This window comes from Palaemon carinicauda, chromosome 14 (genome assembly GCF_036898095.1).
Source record: "Palaemon carinicauda isolate YSFRI2023 chromosome 14, ASM3689809v2, whole genome shotgun sequence".
NCBI lineage: Eukaryota > Metazoa > Arthropoda > Malacostraca > Decapoda > Palaemonidae > Palaemon > Palaemon carinicauda.
The window spans coordinates 36,664,332-36,690,809 of record NC_090738.1 but is presented as its reverse complement, the minus strand read 5'-3'; the positions used below and the strand labels follow the sequence as shown (position 1 = coordinate 36,690,809).

At 44.2% G+C, this 26,478-nt stretch overlaps 1 protein-coding gene across 2 annotated transcripts in view; it reads right to left on the bottom strand.

Annotated features, from left to right (window-relative positions):
* Positions 1 to 603: 603 nt before the first annotated feature.
* PQBP1 (poly-glutamine tract binding protein 1) overlaps positions 604 to 26,478 on the bottom strand; it is a 62,412-nt gene continuing 36,537 nt past the window's right edge. For both annotated transcript variants that reach the window (XM_068386977.1, XM_068386979.1), the window contains exons 5-6: positions 19,158 to 19,321; positions 604 to 952 (exon numbers count right to left, since the gene is read on the bottom strand). In XM_068386977.1, the coding sequence (XP_068243078.1) occupies positions 787 to 952; positions 19,158 to 19,321 (330 nt within the window). In that variant the 3' untranslated portion in view covers positions 604 to 786. The remainder of the gene's footprint in view (positions 953 to 19,157; positions 19,322 to 26,478) is intronic.

Below are 26,478 nucleotides of genomic sequence, written 5' to 3'. Positions count from 1 at the left end.
AGAAAGCGGTAATGCGACTCCCCAAAAGCCGTATAGACACAACAGCATGTGTCACACCCTTCAGAGCCTCCACAGGGGTTGGAAAAACATTGCAAGGGCAGCCCAAGAACTCTTGCCATTTGCAAAATCTTTCTCCCTCTCACTAAACACTGGATATGTTCAAAGAAAACTAATTTAGGTTCAGATTGTCATCGTACAGCCACACAGATCAAGGGGATGATTGCATATAATCATGCCCCTACAAAAGCACGAGGAGGAGATCAATGGCAGGTTTGCACATGAATCCCACATGTATGGCCTGTCTGGAAAATAACTGCATTTGTATCCGGCATTAACTTACCCACGTTTACCCAAACATAATTATCAGTTTACAGTATCTAGAAAATAAAGCAAAAAGATAAGGCCAAAGTCAAAAGAGTCTCTAGCTGAATGACAGGTAGTTAGCTACCTTTTGGCAATTATAAACAAGGTTAAGTTTTTAATGGCTGTCCATCTTTGCAGATGTTATAGACTTATTAAATGACGATGGTTTGTATTTGTTTAGGAACTAACAAAACTAGAAGTTGAAATGCAGTAATATGATACTGAGAATGAAAACAATAGTTTTGGTTCTATAATATATATTATGGCAATATGAGCATTTCAGAGGCTTCTATATACTGTATATTTAAAGTTTGAATACTGTATTTTTAAGATGAAAATATGAATTGCTTTTAGGAAACAATTCAACCCATATTTGAGTGCCACTATCACAAATAAAGAATGCCTTGTTACTATATTAGACATTTAATTCTTTTTAGGGCCAATAGGGCCAGAATTAACTGCTGCATTTGCTCTTAGAACAGCCCCAGGAGATGGATAAGGTCTCATTTGGAACAAAGGTCCACTTGCTGTCACATCTGCACCAGTTCGTGCTTCATTTCTTTTTGGCAATCCTGATGACCATGTTCCCCTGAAAGAAATTGTAATTTTATTAAAATCACAAATATAAAGTTACAGTATTTGTATTTTTCCTATGCACACCTGAATCCTTTAATAGGAGTATGATTTCCACTCTGCTGGAATGGCCATTAAAACTTTTAATGAGGTGGCTGTAGTTGCTGGAGGGTAAGCACCCCCCACTCAACAATCCACAAAGCTCTTACTTTTGACCTTCGACCTAGGACTTGCAGCGGCAAGTGTAACTTATAGGACTCGCAATGGTATAGTTAGAAAAAAACACAAATTACTCAAAAATTTTGTGATGTTCCTACAGGAATACAAACTTTCCTCCTTTGATAGGAGACTTACCTTAGGAAGGAGAAAGTCCAAACTGGTAGTTTCACTCTTCCAGGATTGTCAAGGCCCTAGGTCCTGTAAAGGAGTGACACACTTGGTCCCTAATAGGTGAAAGGTAGACAGTCCTGGAAAAACCTACTGTATATCTGTAGAGAAAATCTTAATTGTATGTATGGGGGTAGATACTTCTTAATAAACATGTCTGTAAAAAAACATGTTAGATCATGAAGCCCAACTGGCTCTAGCAACAGTTCAACTCATTATGACATTGCTGCTGGGCAACAAAGGGAGGGGAAGAATGAGGGTAGTGGGTAGAGGAAGTTTTCTGACATTTCTGGACACCTTTCCAAGCCTGCACTACTGACAGGCCCTTCAAACTCCTCAATGGTTGCAGGATAGGCACATCATGTGGTATCCCTAAGTTGAAAAGCATGGATATTTTCGTATCCTTTTGCTGCTCCACCTGGAGGTCTCTAGTTCTCTTTATGAAGCATCCATCTTAGGGTCCTCACAGGACATGGAAGCAAGACATCTTGATCACCACTAGTTTCTAATTGCAGAGAAGAGATAGTGGAGAAGTCATATACTGTATGGAGCCAAGCACAGCTGGCTGGATTTTGGGCATACGAGGTGAAAATTTTTAAAAGTTTGCACAGGATACTGTAGGGTCAATGATTATGAGATGGACCGAGCAGCAACTGGATATATAACAAGGGCAGCACCTGCCACTTATCCCCTTAATTTCCTAATTAAAATGGCAGAGACCTTTCATCCTTCAGAATGACTCGACATAAAAATTATGTCATTCTCTTTGTAAAGACTACGGCTGATAAGACAAATCTCAAGAGTTACACCCCTATCTGCTGCCTGTCTCAGATCTGTAGCTCGTACAGGCCTGCTTGAAAGAACTGAGAACTTGGGTGACATCCCATTCCATTGCTTGAGTTCCTAAGAAAGCCACGACTATTTGAAGCTCCTCGTGAACCTCTAACAATTCCGACAGAGCTTTTCGTGAAGGTAGACTAAGAAAGCAGATATTCCATATACCATTTGGCAGATGGCCACTTGGGAGCAATGTGTAATTTTTAAACCCAATAATGTCTACTATCTGTTAAGATCACCGAATGAATAAGGTAAGAAGGGCATACATGTGTACAGATCCAGACTACCTCTATTATCAACTGCTCTCAAATGCTGCCGATGGTTCTGAAACTGGAGAGCAGAAGACTGGAATGTTTTTTTTTTTTCTCTCAACAGTGGCACACCGGTAAATTAGTGGCGAGTACAAAAGAACCAAGACCTCCACCCATGCTAGCCTGAAGGGACCACTTCTAATCATAGTGTCCTTGGCAACTGAGCCTGTCTGCAGGAATATTCAAGAATATTCCTCTTGAATAGAATGAATCTAGCTGATGGCACTACCATGTTGTCAACTACCATATAATGCATTTGCTTTGTCAACTTGCAAAGGGTCTGAAATGGTGACCCATTGTTTGTTGAAATAAGCCACGACGGTAGTGTTATCACTTACCAATGCTATTAAGTGTCCTATAAAATTCTGGGAAAGCTTAAAATGGTGGTAACACTGCTCCCGCTTTCAATAGGTTGACATGCAGGAGGTTTTCATCCATGGACCTTTATTCCTAAGGTGGTCTGGTTCTTAGAGGTGCCCTCAACCCCTTCTTAGATGCATCTGTGAACAGCAACCATTCTGGAGGTGGAGTGTCTAATAATGGTTACACTTGGGGAGCAGTAGACAATCCAAATCACAGGGCTTGGAACTAATATACTACACCCCAGAGGGCAAAAACAGATGCTTTCTGTAGGACCAATGAATAAGTATTGGGAAATGCATAGATCCATTGAAAGCATTAAATCATCTTTCCTGATGGTAGATCATACGGTTCTTGTCATCTCCATCTTGAATATTGTCTGCAGAACAAACTTATTTGACGGAGAGAGGTCGATGACTGGGTCTCTAACCCCCACTTGAGTCTCTACCAGGAAAAGTCAACTGAAGAAGCCCAGAGAAGAGACTTGGACGACTTCAAGTATGTTCTTCTCCAACAGTTTCACCAATGCAGCTAGCCCCAGAGCTTACTGAGATTCCAGAGATAGGTCTAAATCATCAGGAATGTGGAAAAGTTGGTGAAAGGTAAGTGGTATTCTGCAGCTAGCCCCAGAGTTTTCCGAGATTTCAGGTGTAGGACTGGATCATCAACAATGTGCAAGTGAGAGGAAGGCAAATGTTGGTGAATGGTAAGCGGTATCTGTCCTGAAGACTTTCGCCACCCAGTTCTCTGCTGCAAGTCGCTACCACATTACCCAGCAAGTAGAGAAGGTTTTCAGACATTTCTGTACACCTGCTTTCCAAGACTGTACTCCACTTGAAGCTCTTAGGGCCCCCTAGGACATAGAAGCAAGACATCCTGATCACCACTAGTTTCTAATTGTAGAGAAGAGATGGTCGAGGAGTCATATACTGTATGGAGTCTGGTACAGCTGGCCAGATTCTGGGTCTTGTGCATGGTGGTAGATTGCTACTCTTCAGTGTAACATAGGCTACGCCTTCAGGCAGCCCGCAAGAGAAATAAATTTTTAGAAGTTTACACAGGATACTGTACAGACAATGATTACGAGATGGGCCAAACAGCAACTGGATATGTAACAATAGCAGCGCCTGCCACTTATCCCCTTTCCTGGTCAGTCCTCTATAACCAGTAAATTTCATTATACTTCTCTCCTGGACTGGGAGGTAAATTTTGACCTTGATCACAAACAGCATAATGAAAGTGAAGGAGACCTTTCATCCATCAGAATGACTCAACATGAAAAGCTGTCACTCACTTTGCAAAGTCAAAGGCTAATAAGACAATCTCAAGGCTAGCATTCCCATCTGCTACTCATCTCGAGAGCTGTAACTCGTGCAGGCCCCCTTGAAAGACCTGACTGAGAACTTGGGTCTCATCCCATTCCATTGCTCAAGATCCCGAGAAGGCTAAGACAATTTGAAGCTCCTCATGAACCTACACAATTACCACAGAGTTTTTCATGAAGGTAGACTAGGAAAGCATTTGTTCCAGATATCATTCAGCAGGTGGCCACTAGGGAGCAATCAGGGGCATCTTTATACTTGATAATGTCAACCATCTGTTATGTAATCACTGAATTAGTAGGAAGAGTGTAGAGGTGTACGGATCCAAACTATCTCTGATGTTGGCAGGCGCTCTCAACTACTGCGGATGGTTCTGGAACTGGAAAGCAGAACTAAGCTACTGCCTAGTAGGGAAAGAAGGATGCTATAAGCCCAAGGGCTTCAACAGAAAAAAAAATAGCCAAGTGAGGAAAGGTAATAAATAAACTAAATGAAAAGTATAAACTCTAAACAAATGTCACATACAGTATAAACTATGAAGAGAGATTTGTGTTAGCCTGTTCAAAATGAAAACATTCACTACAAGTTTGAGCTTCTGAAGGCCTACCGATTCAAGTGCCTAATTCTGAAGATCATTCCACAATCTGGTCACAGCTGGAATAAAACTTTTTGAATACTGTGTAGTATTTAGCCTTATGATGAAGAAGGCAAGACTGTTAGAACGAACTGCATACGAAGTACAGTACTATGTCCAGAATGGTACAATCTTGGAAGATCCAAATGCAAAGGGTGCTCAGAATAATGAAAAATCTTATGGAAAATGCATAAAGAACTAACTAAACAACAGTGTCAGAGATTTAACATAAAAACCTGGAATAAGAATAATATAACTATCTGGAATAAGAATAATATAAATATCTGGAATAAGGATGATGTAAAGATCAGGAATATTAAGTCAAGATGAAAATCAGCAGCTAACGACCAGACAGGAGAACAATACTTGAAATGAGGCGGGATGAAAGAAATAAACATTTCTTTAAAATAGATTGATAAAAAATCTTTACTCTCATAAGCCAATTTTTTGTGTAATTGATGAAGAAAAACAATGTGGCTCAAAAGTAAATTTACAATTAATCGCAAAAATAATTTAGTTAATGAAACTTAATGTAGGGATCTGAAGTTGAGGAGCTACTGTTCTCAACCTACTTCCAATTATAGTTTGAGTTCTGTTAATGATCAACTTCATGCCCCATAATTTGCACCATAGACTAAATATAACCATCTCTATTAAGGGATTCAGCAACTCTAGATCTACATTCAGGAGATGGAATTGATGCAAAAAGAGTAGTATCCTATGCAACAAGCTTGTTTTCTAGGCCAAACCACAAATATGTATATACTGTAGTATGAAAAGTAATGGCAAGAACATTATCCTGAGTAACACCAGATATTGCATTCTTACACTCCCTAGAAATTTATTACTTATAAATTCAATAATGATGCTAAGAAAAGACCCACCTACTCCCAACTGTTTGAGTTTGAAAACAAGGGCATCACAATTAAGTCAAATACTGTATAGCACTAAAATAAAGGTCAATCATACAAACTTCCTGACCACAAGGTATTTTTATACAGCATTTGAAATTGGATGAAGGGCATCTCATGCTCCAAGGACTTTCAAAAGCCAAATTGCTAAGCAACAGTTTGTTACCTTCAGCATACCTCTTTATACGTTTTGCCCAAAAAACGTTCCAAAACTTTGGTTAATATGATATTTTCATTATAAAATAAATTTTTGAACATAGTTACCCGGTAGTAATACATATAGCTATACGTCCCTGACGTCCGGCAAAAAATTTCAAAACTCGCGGCAATCGCAGATTGGGTAGCCAGGTGTACCTCCTGCGCGCCCCTAGCGAGGTACCTGGAACCATTCCATGATTCCTCAGATCTTCCATGCTTCTAGTCTCTAGAGGGGAGGAGGGTGGGAATTTAATAATATATAACTACCGGGTAAGTATGTTCAAAAATTTATTTTATAAAGAAAATATTTTTAAACATAAGACTTACCCGGTAGTTATATATATAGCTGATTAACACCTTTGGTGTAGGGTTAGAGACAGCCAACATTGTTGGAATTTTACTTAAGAGTTAATAAACAAGCTTAAGGGTTCGTACCTGATAAGGAAGCTGACTTCAATGACTTCTTTCATTATGTCCGCTTTCCTTATGAGATCCAGCGATCCACCCAGGGGGCTGAAGACCTCTAGGAGCTGTCAAACCGGTCTAAAAACCTCTATGTGACAGGACCTCCTCCAATACCCTTGTTCCGGGGTATTCTCAAGGAACAAAATGACCACTTGACCAAAGTCAATGATTATGGAAGACTGTCGCAATCTCCACGAACAACCATAAATATACATAAGTTCCAAGAGAAGAAAAGGGTATTAGGATTATGGGAATGTAGTGGTGGATCCTTCCCCCACTACTGCACTCGTTGCTACGAATGGTCCCAGAGTGAAGCAGTCCTCAAAAAGAGTCTGGACACGTTTTAAATAATGTGAAGCGAACACAGATTTACTCCTCCAAAAGGTTGTGTCCATAATACTCTGCAACGATCTATTAGGTTGTGTCAATAATACTCTGCAACGATCTATTCTGCCTGAAGGCCACCGAAGTTGCTACGGTTCTAACTTCATGCGTCTGACTTTAAAACGCTTGCTGCAATGTGCATGAGTTTCTCTTATTAAGAGCCTGATGAAGAATGAAAGCGCATTCTTCGACCTCTGTAACAAGGGCTTCTAGACCGAGCACCAAAGAGCTTCTGTCTTGCCTTGCAACTTTTCCGTTCAGTCCAGGAAGAACTTCACTCTTACTGGACACAGGAACCTCCTGCAACTCCTCGCCAACCACATCCGAAAGGTTCGGAAAGTCAAAAGCCATGGGCCAAGGTTGAGAAGAGCGTTCATTCTTGGCGAGAAAGCTTAAGTGCAATGAGCCGATAGCTTTGTATCTCGAGAAAACCAACGTTTTAACTAAAAGCATGAATCCCACTGACTCTTTTAGCTGTCCCCAGACTGACCAAAAATAGTCTTCATCGTGAGGTCCTTAAATGAAGCTGAATGCAAGGGCTCAAACCTGTCACTCTTAATGAACTTCAGGATTATATCCAGATTCCAAGCTGGTGAATCCTGGAACTATTGCTTTGATGTTTCAAACTATTTGAGAAGTTCTTGTAGGTCTTTAACATTAGAAAGGTTCAAGTGTTGGCCTGAATACAGTTGCTAACATACTCTTGTATCCCTTGATGGTAACGGATGAAAAAATTACGTTTCCTTCGGAGATATAACAGGAAGTCAGCAATCTGAGTTATAGAGGTACTGGATAAGGAAACAGAGTTGACTCTGCCCCACTCTCAAAAAACTTCCCACTTGGATTGGTAAACCTAGACGGTAGACGTCCTTCTTGCTCTTGCAATAGCCCTAGCTGCTTCCTTCGAAAAAACCTCTAGCTCTTGTGAGTTTTCCGATAATCTGAAGACAGTTAGATGAAGAGCTTGGAGAGTGTTGATGGTATCTTTCCAAGTGGGGTTGTTTGAGTAGAACTACTCTTAATGAAAAGCTTCTTGGAGTGTTTACCATCCATTCCAGAACCTCTGTGAACCACTCTCTTGAGGGGCAAAAGTGGGCCACTAGAGTCAATCTGGTCCCTTCGTGTGACCCAAACTTTTTGCATTACTCTGTAATGCGTTTTGAACGGTGGAAAGTATACATGTCCATGTCACGAGCTGTTTGACACTCGACGTCGCGTTCTGCTAGATGCTCGACGTCGCGTCCCGCTGGACGCTCAACGTCACTTTAAAGCAGGACGCTTGACGTCACGTCCTGCTGGACGCTCGACGTCACTTTAAAGCAGGACGCTCGACGTCACTTTAAAGCAGGACGCTCGACGTCATGTTAAAGCAGGACGCTCGACGTCACGTCCTGCTGGACGCTCGACGTCACGTTAGCTGGACGCTCGACGTCACGTTAGCTGGACGCTCGACGTCACGTCCTGCTGGACGCTCGACGTCACGTTAGCTGGACGCTCGACGTCACGTTAGCTGGACGCTCGACGTCACGTTAGCTGGACGCTCGACGTCACGTTAGCTGGACGCTCGACGTCACGTTAGCTGGACGCTCGACGTCACGTCTGGCTGCTTGACTCCTTCGGTTAAAGCGGCTGAAACACGCTATTTAACAATGGCGTTGTAAAGACGTTCGTCGTCAAGAACCTCTCGACTAGAAGCCTTACAACACTTGGCGTCCAGGTGTGAAGCTTCCTGATGCTCAGGGTCCAGGCCTGCTACTCTCTTGTTGTCCGCAGGCTGATAAAATTGCACGAGCGAAGAGTTTCTGTCGTAAATCTTGCAGCATATTAAAATTAGTGTCCACTTGTTGTGGTACAGGAGATGTCACATCTACCACAAGCTAGCTTTCTACGCCGTTTGAAGAGCGCGCAGAGCGTCCAGAGAACGATAACCAGACTGATGGTGGAGGAGCATGAACCGAGGTCAAGCCAGGCTCAGACAACTGTCCTGCAACTGGGTGAGTTGGCCATTTCTTGACAGTTGCTGACGTCCTTAAAGGACGCTTGGCAGGAGAGCTTTTCTCGGTAGAATGAAACCGCTCAGGACTGCTCCAAAGCCTACAACCAGTAGCTTGCGGTGTCATGATAGGACGCTGATTGACCGTGTCCATCTTCCTATTCAGAGGTCTGGAAGCTTGACACCAGCCTTGTCTGGGCGCTGCGTCATCCGAAGATGACGTAAACACTTTAACCTCACCTTCCCTATGAGAAGGTGAGCGTTTGCGAGGCGTCAATAGGTATGCTCGAGGTAACAACTGCTCAGGAGCTAAAGATCTCGTTTCCTTATGTCGTTCGACATTCCCTCTCCCCAGGGTCGGGGAGCTTGGAAGAGGTCTATGGTCAACATTCCTTCTCCCCAGGGTCGGGGAGCTTGGAAGAGGTCTATGGTCAACATTCCTTCTCCACGGGGTTGGGGAGCTTGGAAGAGGTCTATGGTTAGAACATTCAACATTCCTTCTCCCAGGGGTTGGGGAGCTTGGAAGAGGTCTATGGTTAGAAGAACGACAGGTCCTAGCAGACGCACCATCTATTGAGGGGTGGTGCTTAGGTCGAAACAAAGAGCCCAAAGCTGTACAACTTCCTCCTATACACGAACCTTCCAGTATTGCTTGAAGTTCGGATGGATGAGGATGTGGAAGAAAACATCCTGGAGGTCTAAAGAGACCATCCAGTTGTCCTTCCTTAGTGCTGCTAGGACTGATTTCGATGTCTCCATGGAGAACTTTGTCTTTTGAACGAAGGCGTTGAGAGCACTTAAATCCAGGACTGGTCAATAGTCTCCTTCTCCAAGAAGAGAGACATTTGATGTTGCATAGCCTGTCTCTTTGGCTCCTCTCTAAACTGGCAGAGAGGTCTATCGGAGTTACTATTAAAGGAGGTTTCACTAGCAAAAAGAATTTGCATTCCTCCTTTAGAAATAGTACTGACCAAATGTCTGTTCCTCTCCTCTCCCAGGCTCGCCAGAAGTTGTTTAGTCTGGCTCCTACTGTTGTCTGAGGGGTTTAGAGACAAAAAGTATGCAGAACCTTTCTTGCTGATTTAGACACCAAATCCTGTGTGACCTTTAGAGCTAAAGTGGAAGACCTCTTTGACCAACTCTTGAGGAAGAAGAGAGGTAGAAAAAAGGGGGGTGCATACCTCAATTCTGACTTCTGAATGGGTGTAACCCCAATGGACAGAAAAGAACAGATTTGGCCTCTTTTCTTAAAGAACCTCGCTGAGAAAAGGGCTGCTAATTCATTGGAACCGTTCTTTAAGGCTTTATCCATGCTTGACATAATGAGGCTGAGACTATCAGTGTCCACATCCTTCAAGGCCGAAACCTTCTTCCCCAAGGCTCCCAGAGTCCAGTCAAGAAAAAAGAATACTTCGGAAGCTTTGAAGACGCCTTTGAGAGGATGATCAAGCTCTGACGTTGACCAGAGAATTTGGTCCTTCTTAAGGCCATCCGACGCAGAGCGTCTACAAGACTCGAAAAATTTCCTTGGGCAGAGGTAGGAACTCCCAAGCTGAGAACTTCTCCCGTCTCGAACCAAACACTAGATCTGGAGGCCAATTTAGCCGAGGGAAAAAGGGAAAAACAGTATAACCCTGGATATTCTTGGATTGTATCCAGTCCCATCATTCTCCAAAGCTCTATTTAGATGATCGGGACAGCACCATCTTTGTACTGTAAACAGAGACTCCTTCGACACCTTCCCTAGCATAAACTCTGAAGGCGGGGAACGAGGAGTAGCAGCAGGCACAAAATAATTCGGAAACTCTTCAGAGAAACTCATGAGTTTCTATAAGTCAACCGAAGGATGAAGGATCCTAGGATCTTCTCCTACGAGAATTCCTCTAAAAGGTAAATAAGGGAAAGGAGATCGTTGATCCCTTCTTCCTAGAAGACTCTAACCGAGGTAGAGACGTCTTGTTTCCTAGGAGTTAACTCCTTAAGGTCCTGTAATTCTGGCCTCAATGGGTACAAGATCATTACTTACTTTTACTTACTTTAGGGGTTTATTTCTCGCCCACCATCAGACACCAAGAGTCTGTACGGGTGGGCCTTGGTATGTGAAAATAATTCTTCAAATTAATATTTATCTCTGTATCTTTTCAGTTATAGTGCCTGGCGTAACTATGTTCCAACGCTAGACGCTCGCGGTCATTACGATCGGAACCAAGACGTTCGCGATCTCGACGTTCGGCTCGACTGGTGTAATCATGATATCCAAGTCCTGATGCTCGACGTCACGTCTAACTGCTTGACGTTCGGCGTCACGTCTAACTACTTGATGCTCGGCGTCAAGCTTGACACCCGACGTCAAGTCCAACTGCTGGACGCTTGACGCCATGCAACTGCTTGACGCTCGGCATCACGACTAACTGCTTGACACTCGACGTCAAGTCCAACTAGTGGACGCTAGACGCCATGCAACTGCTTGACGCTCGGCGCCACGTGACTCTCGGAATAATGCGTTCGCGGTTTAGACGCTCGCAACTAAACGCTAGCGATTTAGACGCTCGGAACTATGCTTGACACTCGGCGTCACGTCCAACTGCTTGACGCTCAACGTCGCGTAACTGCTTGACGTTTGACGTCATGTCTAACTGCTCGACACTCAACGTCAAGTCCAACTGCTGGACGCTTGACGCCATGCAACTGCTTGCCGCTCGGTCTGAACAAGGACGCTCACGATTCAGACGCTCGGAACTATGACATTCGCGTCTAGAACATTCGCTCATCCAACAACAGAGACAAAGAAGTTGCACTCAGTTCCAAACATCGTGTCAAACTCTTACAGCATCGTAGAAGTGCTGGACGCTCGACGTCCTCCTGGAAGCTCGATGACGTCACGCTTGTCGTCCAATGACGTCTTGCTTGAAGCTTGATGACATCACGCTTGCTGTCCAATATTACGGGTCATGACTTCCAGCTACTTGATGCCTGGCATCCTTAACGCTCTGCGTCCTTCTTGACGATAGAAAGTACACTCGACGTCACGTCTTATTTGTCTAGAAAGAAATGAAATACGTAAGACGCCAGTCCTGTCTGTGAGCTGAGTCAACCGACAGCGAAGATAATACTTTTACCTCGCCTTTCCTACGGCGAGGGCGAGCATCCTGGGAAGCGACAACAAGAACGCTCGAGGGGACGTCTGCTCAAGCGCTAACGCCTCTCGTTTCCTTTCGCCGATCGACATTCCTTCTCCCAGGGGTTGGGGAGCTTGGCCTTGGAAGAGGTCTAAGGCTAGGATAACGATAGGTTCGAACAGACGCACCCTCCACTGACTGATTAAATTCACTGCACTAATTTAGCACTGAAAATTGCACTTTTAATACTCTTTCACAAAGACCAAAGGAAAGACATGTAACCCTTTTACCTTGTAAAAAGAATGTACATTAAATGTATTATATTAATTAGACCTGCCCGCTGCGAGAGATATTACTCTTCCGTCAAGGGCTTGAATGAGAATTCAATAGGTTATTTGATTAATATTAGCAATCCCATTATCGAAAACAAAATAAATAACGATGCAAAGTAATTTGTGAGACAGTATCAATTGTCTGAGAACAACGTAGCGTAACTTTAACTGTACGCTAGTTTTATTTGAACTCTGAAAATAGATCAATGATTCTCTAAATAAAGTATACTAATAGGACAAATATATTCTCAAAAATAATATATTCCTTTTATATTATAAGAACTTAAATACCTTGGTTTTAAGCAGAATTTTACTTTTCAAAAATAACGATACAAAGTGATTTGTGATACTGTATCGATTGACTGAGAACTACGTAGCGTAACTTTAACTGTACGCTAGTTTATTCAAACTCTGAAAATAGATCGATGATTATCTGAATAAAGTATACTACATACATACATATACCAAAGGCACTTCCCCCTATTTTGGGGGGTAGCCGACATCAACAAATGAAACAAAACAAAAAAGGGGACCTCTACTCTCTACGTTCCTCCAGCCTAACCAGGGACTCAACCGAGTTCAGCTGGTACTGCTAGGGTGCCACAGCCCAACCTCCCACATTATCCACCACAGATGAAGCTTCATAATGCTGAATCCCCTACTGCTGCTACCTCCGCGGTCATCTAAGGCACCGGAGGAAGCAACAGGGCCTACCGGAACTGCGTCACAATCGCTCGCCATTCATTCCTATTTCTAGCACGCTCTCTTGCCTCTCTCAAATCTATCCTCCTATCACCCAGAGCTTTCTTCACACCATCCATCCACCCAAACCTTGGCCTTCCTCTTGTACTTTTAGTACAGTATACTAATAGGACGAATATATTTTTAAAAATAATATATATTCCTTATATACAGTGAACCCTCGCTACTTTGCGGTTCGACCATCGCGGATTCACCACTTCGCGGATTTTTTTTCATAACCCATGTATATACATATATCGCGGATTTTCCAGAAATATCGAAAATACCGCGATGTGACCGATGGTGCGAGATTGGAGAAAGTAAGGAAAATTGAATCGTGATTGATTTTCAATATAAATGAAACTTTGAGGAGCAACAAAGATATCATTTGTTAGAGAGATAGAGAGGTAAGGAATGGGAGATAGTGAAAAGTAGCCCACAGAGAGAGAGAGAGAGAGAGAGAGAGAGAGAGAGAGAGAGAGAGAGAGAGAGAGAGAGAGAGTTTAAATGTAATAAACAAAAAAAATTTGATAGGTTATAACACATTGGTGCTTATGTAATATCAACTGTATACTGTAGACGGTTTGAATAAGTTAAGAAATGGTATAAATGATACTTTGTTAGTGTATTCGTACACACTCAAGAGCGGCAGCTAGATGACAGCTGATCTAATCACAGCCAAAAGTAGAAAAAAAAAGAAGCCAACAATACTCGATTTTTAAAACAAACCCGAAATTTAAAAACAAAAGTACACGCTTTCTTAATGTGCAATTAACTATTTAAAGAGTGGCAATTTTCTAGAATAAAATGATATTTCCCAAAAAATAGTGGTTTGCTGATGAAATCGGATGCCGTATTTTTAGCTATGATTGAAATGGATGTAGACTCGGCCTAATTATTTCGTTTCGTATTTAATTGACACTAAGAAAACTAATTTTAGTTTCTTCATCTAAATGTAAGTATTGTATAACACGAAGAGAGAGAGAGAGAGAGAGAGAGAGAGAGAGAGAGAGAGAGAGAGAGAGAATCAGCTGTTGTACTCAAATGGCGTGTTTTTGTTTCGTGAGAATTTCATCGCCACGACTATAACAACAACATACTGTACTGAACTTTACAGTATTATACAGACTACTGTAATATGATAAAGTAAAATATTTGTAATCTATTTTATATGAAATGGGGCTATTTTTGTTTTTTTGTTTAAAATTTACATTTACGTATGTAAAACAACTCTCTCTCTCTCTCTCTCTCTCTCTCTCTCTCTCTCTCTCTCTCGTAGATTGTTTTCCTGCTTTGCTACGTATGTATGATTTTATATAGATACGGTAAATAATATTTGCAATAACATATTTTATTAAAGCTTTTACTGTAATATCATTATTTATCACTTTCATCATGCGCGTTAAATTCCTTAGTTTGTTTACTGAGCGTACTTTATGACGCCGTCGTTTCAGGCGGCGTCATAAAGAGAAAAACATTTCATTTGGAAGTCCTAAGAAAAATTAAGTAAAACATTGGTAATAACCAAATCAACATACTGTACTGAATAATCAATATAATCGATGCAGAAACTAACCTATACACAGATGTGTAAATGCGTTTGTTTCTTCCTTATAATCAGAGATAAACGTAAACAAAACATTGGTTGCCATTTTTTATCGTGCTTTTTGGCGTGTTTAGGAAACGCATGATATAAAGTCGCCCTTAATATTTGTGCCTGTTTTAGTTTAGGGTACGTTAGTACATGCATTAAGTGTTCTGTACATTAAAGGGTAGTTTGTTAACAGTACTACGTACAAGGGAAGGTTTTAAAAGTCTGAATATACATGTTAAATAAATAGGTAAATATGGTGTCACTACTTCGCGGATTTTCACCTATCGCGGCCGGGTCTGGAACCTACCTACCGCGATAAACGAGGGTTCACTGTATAAGACTTAAATACTTTTGGTTTGTAAGTAGAATATTACTTTACATTCTCTGCATAGAAAAAGGACTGAATATGCAAGTCATACTACGTAGTAACTACGTAGATTACGTCTTATGATAGTGACGTCATAGTATTGGCAGAGTGTTTACCTACCGCCATCATGTTTTTAAGAGTAGGTTCGTTATTTTGACAGTAGGCGGAAAAAACTCGTAAACCTACCCCTTCCAAGTTTTGAACATATCAATCATAACCCAACCACTACTCTCAGTCAAAATAAAACCAAACTAGCGAAAGCCAACAGTAAATTGTACATCATCAAGATGACTGCAATTATACAGGTTACAGCGAGTGAAAAATCCAACGATGTTGCCGGCGTGCGCGGCAGGGAAGATCTGAGGAATCATGGAATGGTTCCAGGTACCTCGCTAGGGGCGCGCAGGTGGTACACCTGGCTACCCAATCTGCGATTGCCGCGAGTTTTGAAATTTCTGCCGGACGTCATGGACGTATAGCTATATATATAACTACCGGGTAAGTCTTATGTTTAAAAATGGGAGTCATGGAAAGTGGGCAGTAATCAACAGGAATGTAACGACTGCACATATACCTAATTCCCCAACTAATGCATAAATAACCTCTTCTTGCTAATTAACAGCCAACTTAAGAGCTAAGAAATCAGCAGCCTTTTGACTAAAGGAAGGGCTTAGCATCTTAGGGGTGCTGAGGAATAGACATCATCCCCATGGTGCTGTGCCTGAGGCCATTTTCACAAATAAGTGGAAGGATCTAGGTGAACTTGGGACTCCTCGGGATTCTCTGCTTTCGCTGGCGCAGAAACAAAATCAGGTGTTGTTAGGTGGACGATGTACTGAGATTCCTTCTCCCTCTAGACTTGTACTTCAGTAGAATCCTCCTTTTCCTTACAGTACTCATGTACCAGACCAGGCACAAAACTAGATGATACCCTGATGTGGAAGAGGGGACAACAGCTTAAATATCAGACTCCCCTTTGGAGGACAAAGTGGCCTAGCTCTTCCCCCTTAGAGACCAAGTTGGAACTAGGTGCTATAGGCTCTGAAGAGAGAGAGTGAGAGGGCACAAATGCCTGCTATTGTCAGCGATCACACAAATATGATGTGATATCTCTGAGCTCGTACAACCTCTCTAGAGCTGTACTAGGAAGTCACCTGCCCTGATTCCCTATTGCGTTAATGTTTTGGAGGGTTTTGTCGAGTGGAAATATCTCGTGTTGTAGAATGGTCTCTGCATGTAGGAAGATTTAGGTGCATAAACTGTGGAATAGTCTCTGCACGTAGGAAGATTTAGGTGCATAAACTGTGGAATAGTCTCTGCGCGTAGGAAGATTTAGGTGCATAAACTGTGGAATTGTCTTTGCGTGTAGGAAGATTTTGGTGTGCAAACTGTGGAATGGTCTCTACGTGTAAAGAGACTTTGGTGTGTAAACTGTGGAATGGTCTCTACATGTAAGAAGATTTTGGTGTGTAAACTGTGGAATGGTCTCTACATGTAAAGAGACTTTGGTGTGTAAACTGTGGAATGGTCTCTACATGTAAGAAGATTTTTGTGTGTAAACTGTGGAATGGTCTCTACATGTAAGAAGATTTTGGTGCATAAACTGGAGTGTTGGGGTGAAACTGGTGATAGGTGCTATATGACCCAAAATCATGATTACTAGAAGAATAACAGCAAGTGTGAGGTGTCCAATTGCATGGAGACTAATCATGCGGTGAAGGAGCAATTGGAGACCGATCTTAATAGGGCCAATCACGCAATGATGGGCGATCCAAAGGTCGATGACGAGATCTTGTATCTTTACATGCTCACACTGCTTGTCTAATGGAAGAACGCTTGGACAGTACAAGTTATATCGATCGAGATTCACTTCTACCACATTTGACCATCTTCAGAGCTGTTGTCTTCTTAGCAGGAGATCCTTTAGTATCCTCCTTATATACAGAAGGAAGGGGAAGAGGGCTACAACCATCATTCTAACCAATGGTAAGCATTTTCTGTAGCAAGCAGGCAGCATCTGTCGCACTTGCCGATTAATCTTCCTGAGAATGGGTACATCATTACGAACTTTACATCCCTCGCGTATGGGGGAGAGATCAGTCATAGTCACAATAACATTGGCTTATTGGTCCTGTTTTTCCAAGGTCCAGAAGTAGCAGCGTTCCCAGGTCCAGTCAAGGGCACTATGTTTGTTACGAGACCTGAGCACAGGTAGCAGATACAGTACCATATAACTCATATCGATACTTCTTCCTGCTGTGGGATAGTTTTCAGCATGCATAGAGAGAGAATCATCCTGGAGAAGAGGAGCGCCCTTCATCCTGACCAACAGTGTACTTGCTCAGTTCGGCATGAAACCATGCACAGGTAAAAGGAGTGAAAGCACATGTATCACGTTAGTTATCAGTTCCACACCATCCCTCTCATGAGCATCATGTTGGGAGATATTGGTTGGAGTCTATGCTTACAAGATTCATATAAAAAAAGTCTTAGGGGATTTTTTTTTTCATTCTTCTAAAAGTCTGAAGAACCTAACGAAGATGAGGCAGAGAAAAAAAGGAAGAACTAGAAGTCAGGAATATAACAAAGACGAGGCAGCGAAAAAAGAAGAAATTGAAGTTTGCATTCTACAGGATTATGCAAGGAAAGGATGATGCTCCAAAAGGAGAGAAGGCCACAGGCAGATTTTTCTCAGCAGCAAAGACAACAGTATAAGGTAATGCACCCTTAGCATCTTTACTCTGGTCACAAAGACACTGCAGGGGTAAAGGAAGGGCAGTGCTCCTTCTCTTAAAACACTTGGCAGTAGAAAATCCCTTCCTTCAACAGAGTACTAGTGATACCTAAGGAATGCCAACTTCCTTAGGTTCACATTATTGTCTAAGGAATACAAAATTCCTTGGGTTCATGTTGTTGGTCTTCAACATAAGACCACACTAGTGAAGGAATGACAGCAACAGCGCCGTTACACAAGAGCAAACTAGTATGCTGTGGATGACAATTTACACAGTCACAGAAAGTGTCAAACATTTACAGTTTATCTGGGAAAACAACTGCATATCCTTTGTCTCCATTCTTTAACACTGTATATCCCTACACCATGACAATCTGCCAGCACATTTATTCTAAAAGAAAATACAAAAACTTTAAGAGTCAGACAGGCAGCGAAAGTGGGAGCTTTGTGGACTTTCAGGTGAGCGGAGCATACCCTCCCCTCGCCATCAACTCCAACTAATTGTTAAAAGTTTAATGGCCGTTTTAACTTAGCTGAAATTCTACTCTTACTAAAGGATAATGGTTTCTATTTTTTTTAGGAACAAATGGTATAAAAAGAAAGATTTTTAGGTTAATAACATACAAATCACCTATTAATCTGAGATTAATGGAATTGTATTGCAAAACATAAAAATTTACTTATTTTGCTAATTCTCTCTCCAGAGAAGAATATTCATTATTAATACCAAATGTTTAACCACTAATTCAACATTCTTGCCTCTCAAAGGGCTAGCCTGAAGCATTTCTTCTTTATACTTTATGTACACAAAATCTCATTTAACATTTATTTTTTTGTGTATCCAACAATTGACTTGAGTGGTAATGTGAAGATTCTAACAAATTTCTTTCAAAGATTTATATGAAAAGTGGACAACCCACTGAAGCATGCTTAATTGTAAGAAGTGATCTGCATTATCTGAATTCTGGGATTTGATCAGTTTCGTAAAATATTCATGAGTCAATATTGTGTGACCAATTCAAAGATGGGATCATATTAATTCAATATGGTATTCCTTTTGGAGTGAAGAACATCATACTCCAAAAGTGGAGAATCATAATCTTTTGAATATGAAGTGTAAGAAATTCAAATTGCAGAATTTTATTAAAGTGACAATAAGACAGGTGAATAACGTGATATGAAGCTTCAAGTGCATTCCTGGCATTCAACAGTTCAAAGCCAGCATTTTTCTTGACACTCCAAAAACGGGGTTACATTGACATCCAAAAGCTAAACTTGACATTTAAGGAATGTCATTGCGTTTCATGAAAAAAAATGTACAGTACTCTTCAAAAATATCAAGTCTAGTTCCCAAATTAAAAACAGTGGTTAAATTCTGTACATATTACCATATTAGGAAAAAATAACCGCTGACCAGTTTCATCCCATATACAGTAAAAACATTTATAGAGCAAACCCAAAACAATACAAAATACACCGATTAGACAAACCATGATAAATTCTCAATAGATAATACAGTATATAAAACCTACCTGCCACAATCACCATACGATGCTGGATCCATAGGGTCTAATTCATCCTTTTGATTGCGTCTACGGCCTTTTCGATCTTTATCTCTGTCGTGTTCCCTACTCCTCTCCCTTCGTTCAAGTTTTCTCTCCCGCTTTTCATCCCTGCTCAACTCTTCCTCAGAATCCTGAAAATTTTGAATTCAACAATTACATTCTTAATTCTAAACTTAAAATTAATACTAAAAATATCAATTTTTTTACCATAAAATTCAACTGCATGTGTTATTTCTAATATAATGTACATAATCAAAACACATTCAGTGAAAATTATACTTTCTAATACTAATAAGAGAACAAAGAATATTCACCGATGCCAATATTTCCAAAGCTATGGAACTTAAACGTCACAAAACACTAATAATATGGAACTACAGTACTTGTATGTATGTATGTATGTATGTATGTATGCATATACACAAACACAAACATACATACGTGCACATACAGGTACTGTATATGTTTTCATTGCTATGAAGTATCACGTTTGTATATTTTCTAACTTGTTGCAAATGTTTTTCAGTTGAACAAGTTGATGTAAGTCTTGTTTAATAGTAGGTTGGCCAAGGCACCAGCCACCCACTTACATACTACCACTAGAATGTTATTGGGTCCTTTGACTAGGTAAACATTATTATATTGGATCCCTCTCTCTGGTTACGACTCATTTTTCCCAGCCTACATATTCACCAAATAGTGGAGGGACACTCCAAAATCAAACCATTGTTCTCTAGCCATGGGTAGTGCCATAGTCTCTATACTATGGTCTTCCACTGTCTTGGGGTAGAGTTCTCTTGCTTAAGGGTACATTCAGGCACACTATTCCATTTATTTCTCTTCTTGTTTTTTCTAAAGTTATATCTTATATATGAAAGATCTATTTTAATGTTGTTTCTGTTCTTAAAACATTTTAATTGTTCATTACTTCTATTGTAGTTTTTTTATTTCCTTGTTTCCTTTCCTTACTCGGTTATTTTTTCCTTGTTGGAGTCCTTGGGGTTATAGCATCCTGCTTTTCCAACTAGGGTTGTTGCTTATCTAGTACAGCAATAATATTAACAATAATAATAATACTATTGATCTATTCTATAGTAGTGACTGTACTGATCACAATATAATCTATATTGCCTTTTGCTATTTTTCATATAGTTTATTCCTTATTGCTCGATTTCATCTACACACTCGGCTACTTTCCCCACTGGAGCCCTTGGGCTTGTAGGATTTTCCTTTTCCAAATATGTTTGTAACTCGGCTAGTAACAATGATTATAATAAACGGCAAGGACCACTTGCGTTAGTTAGATAAGCACTGCACATCACAAGGTACTGGTTATTCTTTGATGAATCTAGCCAATGAATCCTCTATGGATTTAGTCAGTCAATGGAAAGAAAAGATGACAGAATGGCCCTCTGTCCCAAGCATAGCGGGGTGCTAAGAATCTCTTGGTTTATAGATACTAAAGAAAAATTGTTAATATGACAAATTCGAAGATAATTTGTATTATTCCTAACCATACAAACCTTAGCTATTCACATAGGGTTTACTTTCGGCGTAGCTGAAGTGACGAGCCATTAGATTTTAACGAGGGTTAAACTACCCCCGCGCTAGTTAGCACGGGGGTAGGGGAGGGGTAGCTAGCTACCCCTCCCCCCTCCACACACCGGTGAGCTGCCTCACTTCACTTAGAAGTAGGACTTGTCTCGGGGGACAGGGCTGGCAGGCAAATATGTGTAAATAGCTAAGGTTTGTATGGTTAGGAAAAATACAAATTATCTTCGAATGTCATTTGTTCCGTAATTGAAATACAAACCATGCTATTTACATAGGGTGACTTACCCTTAGGCAGGGTGGAAAGTCCCCAGCCTTACTGGCTTTGGCTTTCCCGGGGACTCGGATCCGAGTGCGCAGCACTTCGAGAAAAAAAGTGTCCCTGCACCTCACAAGTTTATTGCTACGCAAGAAACGAGCGGCCTACATAAGTGTGTGTGGAGAGATGAAGTGTGACTCGTCCTAGGAAGTTGACCTGAAGTCCTTTATATGGAATTCTAGGCTAGGACGTACCCATACCACCTCGTCAGGGTATGGGGGACGTGACAGTATTGTACTTAATACTAGGAACACAAGGAAGCATGGTTTACCTGCAGAGGTTTGAGGTCAGCTATGCAGAGACCCAGGATGCTGCATTCCCCAAGAGAGGGGAGGATGAAGAAAGAAGTAAGGGCCAGACATACTCTTTCATTCACGCAGACTAAAACCGGGTAACAGTGCCCTCAACCTTCTGGTACCTGTCCATTAAGGAGCCTGAGGTTAGACCAGCTGTTGTGCAGCCACCACAGGTCCGATAGAAAAAGTATCGAGGCTCCTGTGGGTCACGTCCTGCAGGTAGTGGGCTGTGAAGGTCGTCTGACGCTTCCAGACTCCAGCTTGTAGAACCTGCGTCACAGAGAAGTTTCTCTTGAAGGCCAGGGACGTGGCGATGCCCCTGACATCATGTGCCCTAGGGCGACGTGACGGAGGAGGGTCTGGATTCAAGGCATGATGGATGGTCCGTCGAATCCAGGCTGAGATGGTGTTCTTGGTGACCCTCCTCTTCGTCCTACCCGTGCTCACAAACAGGGCTTGCATGCGGGGACGGGCTGCAGCTGTTCTCTTCAGATAACGTCTCAGACTTCTCACTGGGCAGAGTAGCAGGTGATATGGGTCATCTGTTACGGAGCGGAGACTCACAACCCTGAAGGAGTCAAACCGTGGGTCCGGAACTCCAGGGTTCTGAGTCTTGGCAACAAACTCAGGGACGAACTTGAACGTTACCTCTCCCCATCCCCTTGAATGGGCGATGTCGTATGAGAAACCATGAAGTTCACTGACTCGCTTGGCCGAAGCCAGAGCGAGCAGGAATACAGTCTTCCAAGTCAGGTGTTGGTCAGAGGCCTGGCGTAATGGTTCGAACGGAGGTCTCTTCAGAGCCCTGAGGACCCGAACCACGTTCCAAGGAGGCGGTCTCACTTCCGACTGAGGGCAGGTAAGCTCGTAGCTACGTATGAGTAAGGAAAGTTCCAGCGAGGAGGAAATGTCTATTCCTTTCAGCCTGAAGGCAAGGCTTAAGGCTGAGCGATAGCCTTTCACCGCCGAGACCGAAAGGCGCATTTCCTCCCGCACATAAACGAGGAACTCCGCTATTGCTGGAATAGAGGCATCGCGGGGAGAGATACCCCTCCCACGACACCAACCACAGAAGACTCTCCACTTCGCCTGGTAGACCCCTGCGGATGACTTTCACAGGTGTCGAGACATCCTTTCCGCAACTTGTTGCGAAAAGCCTCTCTCAGTGAGGAGACGCTGGATAGTCTCCAGGCGTGAAGCCGAAGCAATGCTACGGCTTTGTGGAAGATGTTGCAATGTGGTTGTCTGAGTCGCTCGTGTCGTGGGGGAAGCTCTCTCGGGGGTTGCGTCAGGAGCTGCAGAAGGTCCAGAAACCACTCTGCATGATGCCATAGCGGAGCTATTAAGGTCATCGACAGGTTGACCGATAGTCTGGTCTTGTTGAGCACCCTTCTCATCGGACAGAACGGTGGGAAGGCGTAGACGTCGATGTTGTCCCACCGTTGTTGGAAGGCATCTTGCCAGAGTGCCTTGGGGTCCGGGACTGGGGAGCAGTACTGTGGCAGCTTGAAATTCAAGGCTGTCGCGAACAAGTCCACTGTCGGGGAACCCCACAAAGTCAGGACTTTGTTGGCTACCTGAGGATCCAAAGACCACTCGGTACTCACTATCTGCGAAGCTCTGCTCAGATTGTCGGCGAGCACATTCCTTTTCCCAGGAATGAAGCGAGCTGATAAGACGTATTGAGTGGACTTCGGTCCATCTTAGTATCTCTACTGCAAGATGGGATAGCTGTTGTGAAAAGGTACCTCCCTGCTTGTTGATATAAGCCACTACTGTGGTGTTGTCGCTCAACACCACCACAGAGTGGCCCGCCAGGGTCTGTTGGAACTGTTGAAGGGCCAGAGAAACGGCCTTCAGCTCTAGCAGGTTGATGTGGAGGTACTTTTCTGATTCTGACCATAGGCCTGAGGCCCTCTGGTTCAGAACGTGGGCCCCCCACCCTTCTTTTGACGCGTCCGAAAACAGCATCAAATCCGGGGGAAGGACGAGAAGATCCACTCCCTTTCGAAGGTTGTCGTCGGTCAGCCACCACTGCAGGTCCGTCCGTTCCGCAGGTCTTATCGAGACCAGGAAGTCCGGGGAATCGATGCCTTGATCCCACCGGGACTTGAGCCGCCACTGGAGGGATCTCATCCTGAGGCGGCCGTTGGGAACTAGACGGGCCAAGGAGGCTAGGTGACCTAAAAGACGTAACCACGATTGGGCTGGAAGATCTTCTCGACTGAGGAAAGGCTTTGCAACCCTCCTCAGCCTTGCTATCCTGTCGTCTGATGGAAAGGCTCTGTGGAGATCGGTGTCTAATATCATGCCTAGATATACCAGTCGTTGTGTTGGGAGCAGAGAGGACTTCTCGAGATTTACCATGATCCCTAGATCTTGGCAAATTCCCAGAAACCTGTCTCGGTGTCGAAGAAGGGTCGACTCCGAGTCTGCCAGGATCAGCCAGTCGTCCAGATAACGAAGGAGACGGATGCCGTTCCTGTGGGCCCACGAAGATATCAGTGTGAACACTCTGGTGAACACCTGAGGTGCTGTGGAGAGACCGAAACACAGCACCTTGAACTGGTAGATCTTGTTGTCTAGGCTGAAACGTAGGTACTTCCTGGAAGACGGATGGATTGGGATCTGGAAGTACGCGTCCTTCAGATCCAGCGTGCACATGAAGTCTTGCGGTCTCACTGCAAGTCTGACCGTGTCTGCTGTCTCCATGCTGAACGAAGTTTGCTTGACAAACTTGTTCAGGGCTGAGAGGTCGATGACGGGTCTCCAGCCTCCAGACGCCTTCTTTACAAGAAAGAGTCGACTGAAGAAGCCTGGGGAGCCGTCCACGACCTCCTGGAGAGCATCCTTCTTGAGCATGGTCTCGACTTCTGCCCGAAGGGCTAGCCCCTTTGCCGATCCCGTGGCATAGGAGCTCAACGACACTGGCTTCGCTGTCAGGGGAGGTTGAGATGAGATGAACGGGACGCAATATCCTTGTCCGACCACAGAGGTCGTCCAGGAATCGGCCCCAAGTTGCTGCTACCTGAGCACGCAAATTTGTAGGCATCCCCCCACAGGTGGACACGCAGGGGGATTGCCAATCCTAGCGCTTGCGGCCTCGGCCGCTCCTTCTAGGATTTTTGCCACCCCTGGAGGACTTTGTGCCCTTCTTGTCTTTGACAGGAAAAGGCTGCGGTTTAGACACCTTGGTCTTAGCTGCCGGAGCCTGCTTCGGTGTCCTGCGAGGCTGCTGTTGTTGTTGAGGAGCTGGAGGCTTGTAGGGCCGAGATGTAAGGGCCTTCTGGAGGAGCGAATCTTGACTCGTCTTCCTCCACCTCTCAGCTGTCCGTTCTACGTCCTTGGGCTCAAACAGGCTTCCTCCAAGGATGGAGGAGTGTCTGAGCTTGCTGACATCCATAGCGGGGACCTTCGGGTGGAACCTCTCGGTCACCTTGTCACGGCGCTTGAGAATCGAGTTAGCCCACAGGTTAGTGACCTAGTGAGCTAAAAACTCGATAGAGCGCGTTCCCGAGAGGAGGAAGGTCTCTAGGGCCTTCCTATTGCTCTCCTTGGACAAGTCCTCAGAGCGCAATAGGATGCCCAGAGACCCTAGCCAGACATCCAGCCATGAAGTGGCCTGCACGGCTCCTCCATGATCTCGAAGTACCTCCTCTGCTGCACGCGAGGAGGTGGGAGGAGCTTGTTCCCGGCAGAAGAACGGCTGGAGGAGGCAAGCTCGGAAAGCTGGCCCTCGACCCTGGCGCTCTTCACCCCTTGGGACCAGGGCAGGGCTGCACTGGTCTTGGGGGGCTTCTGAATGCCATAAACCTGGTCCAGGACTGTATCCTTGCCTTCGCGAGGGGTGGTCTCGGGATCCTTGAAACTATTGAGTTGCCTCACTAGTCCAAGGACCTGCAAGAAGGCGTGCTCCGATTCGCGCTGCTCTCCTCCTTGTGGACTGGCAGCTAAGTCTCCTGTCCCCATTGGCTCTTCATGGGGGGACACGCGGACGTTCTACCGGGGAAGGGCTGGCTCTGGACGAAACCTCGACGATGATTTGGGTAACGTCTTGGAGTCCTTGGGCTCCCTCCTGGGAGGGATACAGGACTCCACCAAAGTGGTCTGGAAGGTCCCTCCTACGCAAGACGTTTCTCTTCCTTGAGGTGGGGTTCCTCCCATTGGTGCCGTGGGAGAGTGTCTCACCTCGCTGGATTCTCCCGAGGACGGGAAAGGTTCGTCCACAGGAGAAGGAGAAAACGTCTGCGAGGGTGAAGGGGCCTTCCCGACGGACCTCTTGGGAGCCAGGTTAACCCGAGGAGAAGTCACCCTCTCCTTCTCTTCAGTGGGGGAGAGGGAGCCTTTGGTTTCAGTCCCAGATCAGCGAGGGCTGGCTTCATAGCCTGCACCACCGCTTTCATCAGGGAACCGAACCAAGGCTGGCGGCTGACTGATGCAGTGTCAGCGATCCATGCTGGAGGGAAGGGGATCGGTTGATCCTTCGGAGTGGATAATACAGGGCCTGCCTGAAAAGAAGAAAGGGAAGAAGAATGTTGTCCGGACCTCTCCAATGACTCTTCCTGCTCCTGAGCGCGTGCTCGGCACTTCCGCGATGGCGATCGCGAAGACGATCTGGAAGCATGCGGCCCTGGTGCCTTGCAAGGCTGGGCGCGCTGCGAAACCCGGCTGGAATCATGCTGGTGCTCGCGCGATGGTAGGATCGCTGGGTCGCGCTGGATTACCGGGTCGAGCTGGCGCTCGCGAGTGGGTGCTGGGTCGTGCGTGGGTGCTGGGTCGCGCGTGGGTGCTGGGTCGCGCGTGGGCGACCGTTGGCGCGCAGGTGTGTGAGCGCGCAGGCGAGGGTGTGGGTGAATGCACAGGTGAGCGCGAGTGCCTGGGTGATCGCTGGCGATCAGGAGAATGATGGCGTGTAGGCGAACGATGTGGCCTAGGCGAGATCAAGCGTGTTGGCGCGTTGGCGAGTGATGGCGTGCTGGCGAGCGACGGCGCGTTGGCGATCGATGACGCGTGGAACGCATGGGCAACCGACCGCGTACAGGTGAGTTGGCGCGTGGACGAGTCGGAGCCCTGTGGCGATCATAAGCGTGGGTGCGTTGGTGAGCGTTCGCGCACAGGCGAA